Below are 6,409 nucleotides of genomic sequence, written 5' to 3' on the forward strand. Positions count from 1 at the left end.
TTGCTGCCCTCACTCACCCCGCGGGTCAGCAGCCGGGCACTCACGCCATTCTTCATCCTGACAGGACTTGCATTTCTGAGAAACTTTTTTTTTTAAAATTATTTGAAAGCTAAGAGCTTCCGGGCCGGGGCTGGGCCAGGCAGAAGCCCGGAGCTTCATCCGGGACATCTGCTGTTGCTTTCCCAGGCCATTAGGAGACGCGGGACCGACCCGGTGTCTACATGAAGCGATGGGCAGTCGCAGGCTGCGGCTTTACTCCCTCCGCCACAACGACCTTGTCTAATGGCGCGCACCCAGAGCACAAGGCCGTAGGAGAACCCAGAAGTCTTCCTAGACCTAGAGCTTGACGCTACGGAAGTCGGTCGGTTCTTAGTCTAAGCAAGGCTTTCTATCCAATGGCAATATAAACTCTCAGGCAATCAGCTGCTGTGTCCACACAGTAGCCAATTGGAGAAAGAAGAGACAAGTGCAAGCAGCGTTCCCAACAAGCCTCTCAGGTAGGCTTCCTCAACCAGAGCCCCAGCTGTTGCCTGAGAACACCCCTGCCTGCTGACAGGACTCACTCACCAGTCTTGATTTCAGAAAATGGCTAGGAAACAATGCACCTCCCAGTCGTCTTGAACAACTGATGTGTGAATGGAGAAGACCAACTCTACTTATATAGTATTTTTCATTAACGGCATTAAGCCAAAAACAGGGGTGGTCTACTATCAAATCAAACGTCACCCAAACTTCACTTTCCAAACCCAAAGTCTAATGGAGAGTAAGACACTGACACACTGAAAACTTGGTAGCAACCAAAGCACCAGACAGAAAACAAAGGATCTTCATTTCAGTTTTTAATGAAAGTTGCATATATAAGATGATTTTATTCTTGCATCTTCTCAATCGTTTCTTCCTTGTATTTGCCCTTCTCCTTTCCTACTTGTCGAGACTTGGCTTTCCGTTCCAGGATCTTTTTGCGGTCTTTGTCCAGCTTTAGCCTAGTGATAACCACCTGCAGAGAAACAAAACACAAAAGGCCCAACACTCAATCTCATGCCCAAAACTCAGGGCAGTACCTGCTTGCACCTGAAGTGGTCATAAAAACCAAACCTGGCTTACATGTTCTAACCAGCGAGGGAGAAAGGTATGCAGTATCTACTCATGATTCTCCTCACAGCCTCTTCTGTACTTTTTTTTGCTGCACGTTTTATCAACTACTCCACTCCTCCTCTCTTAAACCAAGCCACTTACAAACACAAATCCTACACCAATTTTACAGTGGTGAGACCGCAAATTAAATGAAGTCTCCAAACCTTCAGTGACGTTACAGTGTGGATCTTACTTCAACAGATCTAATCTAATCCCAAAGGTACCCAGGCTGATGGAGGGAGGCGATGAAAGGTGGAAGAGAGCACTAAACCAGGTGCTGGAAATACAACGCGGCCACCCACATCTCTGCTGTTAACGGAGCTCATATGCTGCTACTGGGAGACAGAAAGTAAGTGACCATACATTATTTTTGCCACAGAAAAAAAGTAGGGGGAGCGTGCATGTAGCCTACTGGTTACGATGTCTGGCATTTTGCACTGAGGGACTGGGGTTTGATTCCAATACAGAACCTGGGAGGTGATGGTAAGGGCTCAAATAAGTGGAGATCCAGACTGTGTTCCCAGCTGTTGGCTTCAGCCTGGCCCAGCCCCCACCATGCTGGGCACTTGGGGAGTGAAGGGGATAGAAGCTGTTTCTTATGAAAGAAACAAATGGCAAATGTGGGGAGGCTGAGCAGAGTGCCTAGGCAAGGCCTACTGATTAAGGTGCATTTGAACAGAGGCCTGAAGGGATGACACACCTAAGTATATCAAGGTCCTCAAACCCGAGTGCATCAACCGCAGGACTTGTTAAAGAGGTCCCCGGGTCCTAACTCTCAATTCTGCCTCATTAGACCTGGAAACCTAGAAATTCCAATTTCATCAAGTTGCCAGGTGATGCCATTAAGCAGGGAAACACTGAATCATAGGGCAGTAAAGAAACCAACAGACTAGAACATGTACACTTGGAAGATGCTGTAAACAAGTGGCTGGTAAGGGGACAAGTGAGGTCTTATAGGCTACTCTGATGTAACAAGCGGACAGCATTTTAGACAGAATCTAACAGCAGTCAGCAGATGTAGGGGGCATATAAAAATCACAAATGACACTTGGTCTGATCAACTAGGAAGAAAGTACACACAGTGATAGTGGAATATTCTGAGGTGGTTTCAATGTCAAAATCAGGAGTTTGAATGCCACAGGCTTAAGAGACTGACTAAACATCTAAATTGAAATGAGCAACTAGATACTGAGTTTGGAATTCGGGGGAAGATATCTGGGCTGCAACTATGAGCTTCTAAGCTGTCTAAAGTCCCAAGACCAGAATGAGAAATGAAGAGGACTACTAAACCAACTCAGAGATCAACTGTGTCACCTGGGCTAGTAGGTACAAAAAGACCAAGACCTAGGCCGGCGCCGTGGCTCACTAGGCTAATCCTCCGCCTTGCGGCGCCGGCACACCGGGTTCTAGTCCCGGTCGGGGCACCGGTCCTGTCCCGGATGCCCCTCTTCCAGGCCAGCTCTCTGCTGTGGCCAGGGAGTGCAGTGGAGGATGACCCAAGTGCTTGGGCCCTGCACCCCATGGGAGACCAGGATAAGCGCCTGGCTCCTGCCATCGGATCAGCGCGGTGCGCCGGTTGCAGCGCACCAACCGCGGCGGCCATTGGAGGGTGAACCAACGGCAAGGGAGGACCTTTCTCTCTGTCTCGCTCTCTCACTGTCCACTCTGCCTCTCAAAAAAAAACAAACAAACAAACAAAAAAAAAACCAAGACCGAAGTGGCCACTAGCTTGGTGATGCTAACAGCTGATCTAGTGATGGAGAGCAAAAATGATTGGAGGTGCTCTCTGCTGTGGCCTGAGAAGGCAGTAGAAGATGGCCCAAGTGCTTGGGCCCCTGCACCCATGTGGGAGACCTGGAGGAAGCTCCTGGCTCCTGGCTTCAGATCGGCGCAGCTCTGGCCGTTGCTGCCGTCTGGGAAGTGAACCAGCGGATGGAAGACCTCCCTCTCTCTGCCTCTCCTTCTCTCATTGTGTTACTCTTTCAAATAAATAAAATAAATCTTAAAAAAAAAATCATTAAATCTTTGCCCTTAAGAGGTAAATATTGAATTAGAGAGGACACTTGCAAATTACTGCTGCGGGGTGGGGTGGGTGGGACGGCAGCAAAACAAAAAACCAAAACACATCAATATGGCAGAATTTTGATAGAGAATTCTAGGTAAAAAACACTTGTAGGTGCTTTGCTCTACTACCTTTTGATTTTTATTTAAAATTACACTTACAACACCAATGTTAAGATCTCAAAAAACAAATAACCCCCTCAAAAGCTTCCAGTATTTCAACACTCATCACTATGCATTAGCTATTAGCTTTACACTATACACAAAATTCTTTAAAACTTGGGATATAGAAACAGCAGTATCAAAACCAGACGTTGTAATCTCTACTAATTACCAGTTATTGTAATTTAGGGAGAATTCACATAAAAACCCATGAAAAGCATCTGCTGGATGGGAATTAGACCAATTTTCCATGTTGGCTTAGATGCAATAACCACCCTTGGTCGACTTCAGAGCCGCAGGATCTCTCCCTGTATATAAATGGTCCCCTACCCACTTCACAGGGCTGTAATGCACCCTTAATGTTTCACTCTGCTGATACACAAAAATGAACAGCACTAAAGCTCCAATTCACCTAATAATGATCTTATTTTTAAATTTTAGGATCTATAAATTGTTAAGGCTGTTCATCTGTCAGCTTTCCCATAGTTTTTGGAAAAAGATACATTAAATATACATACAGAGTAATTAAAGACACTTTGGTTAAAGTAGTATTTGAATTTTCAAAACAAATACAGAATTTGCTTTAGGAGATTCCCAGCACATCTAAAATCAGGGACTGTCTCCCTGTGACTGTCTGTAAACAAGCAGTCACACCTGCTAACAACTGCGCTCACTTCCTTCTGTTCCAAGCGCCCTCAGAACACCCACCTTGCTGGGGTGAATGCCCACATGGACAGTTGTGCCATTGGCCTTTTCTCGCTGCACCCGCTCAATGTAGATGACGTATTTCTTCCTGTAAACCTGGACTACTTTGCCAATTTGCTGACCCTTGTAGTGTCCTCGCACAACCTGAAATTCAAAAATAGCAGGAATAAGCAGATAAAAAAAAAAGCATCATCATTACAAGGAAAACAGTGAATTAAATCTATAAGAGCTTTCAATTTTGAACGACTTAATCATTGAGATTCTAGCTCCCTGGTTTTAGCTAAACCAAACCATGCCCCTCAGGTGTCTACAGAGAGGGACAGTGCATCCCTACAGCTGACAGCTACCAGCAGGGGGAGGCTTATTTAAAGGATGAAAAGAAACCACCACTTTGGGTTTCTGCAGTAAGTTAGCAAGGACTTTGTTATTTTGTCTCAAAAGCAGAACTGGCCTCAAGTCTAAGTCACAACCTAGTTAAGTGCCCACTTCAATGCCAGGCAAGAGTGGACTCCAACAAACACGCAAGTGAACAAACCAATTCTTTCCCAAAGGTGAGCAGTTCCCTATCCAGGAGTCCTAGCCATCACTTGGCTTGTCAGAACCAACCAAAGTGCTTCTGAGCACGTTTCCTTCAGGTTCCTGACCTCCTTACATTGCTACCTCCTGAAAACAAAACACTCAGTTGCTTCCAAGGTCTACTGGAGATGTTAGTAGCTGTGACAAATCCTCAATTGTGAAACTACGGTTCCATTAAAGAGATTCTGAGCCTAGATTCTTAGCAATTTTTCGGGTCCTCAAATGCCTTTACAATGATCCAACATACGGAGAAAAGGCTAATTCCCAAGCAATCTTCTGCTGGTGTGTTTGGATAATTTGCCTCTTTTATTATGACTGGAGCTGATGTTTGAGAAAACGGATTTTCACCCAATAAAAAGGGAACTGAAAAGCAACGTCTTTTTGGCTCGACTCCTCCTGAAATCCGCCTGGACAGCAGGAATACGTACTTGCACTTCATCATCCTTTCGGATAGGCATGGATCGCACGTTGTACTTCTGTCTCAGCTCTTTGGAAAGGGGAGAAGACATAATCTTCCGGCGAATGTGGGAAGGGGCATTGAAATGCCTTTTCCGGTTCTTGCTCCGATCGGAAGTCACAAAGGGATTGAACTTCATTTTGGCTGTGTGAGGAATTCAGAAAAACCTCCAGTGACTAAAACCTCACACGCTTCCCAAACAGCGGCAACAATTTCCCCCTGAAAACTTAGACCGCAGACATCCGTTACCCCAGAGAGCGGAACGGCCGGTCGACTTAAGCCTGAATAGCATTAACGCTCCACTGGGCTATTTTCTCTATGTCCCTGGGGGAGAGAGAGCTCCCCATTAACAACACAGCTGAACTTTTTGTCTACATCCCCCAAACTCTTTAGAGTCAAGGTTAGATGACTGACAACTCCACTTTTCAACTGCAGCATCAGGTTTTGGAAGGACCAAAGTTCACCTTCGAGGGACTTGAGAGTGAACACCTGGCGCCCCCCAAATCAGCCTGCCCCCACCTGGAACTCCTGCACAGATCGCAGGTCCCAAAGGCCCTCCTAGAGGCAAGCGCGGCCTGCGCTTGTGCGTGGACTTCACTGCCAACAGTTACCTAGGAAACTTCAATTCCTAGACCTGAACCTATCGCCACCGGCTTCCTCCGCTCCTGCTCCGCTTTCCGAGTCCCCAAATCCCCTGTCCCCCTCCCCTTCGCCTTCTGTGGTCCCTGAGCTAAGCATCAAACAGAAGCCACCCCAAACCCCCTCCCTGGCTGCTGTGTGGCTGGTGCGAGAGTCTCGGGGCCCCCGAGTCCGAGAGCCAACGCGCTCACGAACGGATGAGCGTGGATTGCAATCGTCTCCCCGGGAAACCCTCACCAGCTGCCGCTCCGGCGATGGCCACCAAAGGGAAAAGGTCTACACGGTACTTCCGGTTCTGTAAGTGTCCGAGCGATCTCGCGAGACTGATGTCTCGGCGAGAGAGGGGCGCGGAGTCGAAAGAAAACTGGGAGAAGTGAATGTCTAGTGTCACCTAGCGGCTCGGAGGGAAACTGCAAGGGACTGTGACACCCTCCTCCAGGTCTCCCTTCCAAGGCCGGTTCGCTGCCTGGAATCCTCTGGGAAGGGTCGTTCCCAAGCGAGTGGCGGGGCTGTCTCGGGTCTGACTTCCGGGGCGAGTGATGAAGGAGTGAGCGGCTGGCGCTCTCTTAGCCGGGCGAGGACAGGCCTTACTTCTGGCCAGCAGGTGACGCTGGGACCCCGGCCGACCGGTCACCTGGGCTCCCTGGTCCCTGCCCGGGCCTATGACGTGGGTGT

At 48.0% G+C, this 6,409-nt stretch overlaps 1 protein-coding gene across 1 annotated transcript; it reads right to left on the reverse strand.

Annotated features, from left to right (window-relative positions):
* Positions 1-826: 826 nt before the first annotated feature.
* RPL26 (ribosomal protein L26) lies at positions 827-6,070 on the reverse strand. Its single transcript, XM_062216687.1, has 4 exons — positions 5,972-6,070; positions 5,067-5,239; positions 4,066-4,206; positions 827-997 (listed from the first exon to the last, which is right to left on the reverse strand). The coding sequence occupies exons 2-4, from the start codon at positions 5,232-5,234 to the stop codon at positions 869-871; spliced, it is 438 nt and encodes a 145-aa protein (XP_062072671.1). The 5' UTR covers positions 5,235-5,239; positions 5,972-6,070; the 3' UTR covers positions 827-868.
* Positions 6,071-6,409: the final 339 nt, after the last annotated feature.

Source organism: Lepus europaeus, chromosome 18, assembly GCF_033115175.1.
Source record: "Lepus europaeus isolate LE1 chromosome 18, mLepTim1.pri, whole genome shotgun sequence".
In the NCBI taxonomy this organism is placed as follows: domain Eukaryota; kingdom Metazoa; phylum Chordata; class Mammalia; order Lagomorpha; family Leporidae; genus Lepus; species Lepus europaeus.

Excerpts from the sequence above, each read along its gene's own strand:
- RPL26 (XM_062216687.1), bottom strand. The coding sequence starts at position 5,234 with ATGAAGTTCAATCCCTTTGTGACTTCCGATCGGAGCAAGAACCGGAAA. Across the intron at positions 4,207-5,066 it reads GAAAGGATGATGAAGTGCAA|GTTGTGCGAGGACACTACAA; the intron begins GTACGTATTCCT and ends TTTGAATTTCAG. Across the intron at positions 998-4,065 it reads TGGGCATTCACCCCAGCAAG|GTGGTTATCACTAGGCTAAA; the intron begins GTGGGTGTTCTG and ends GTTTCTCTGCAG.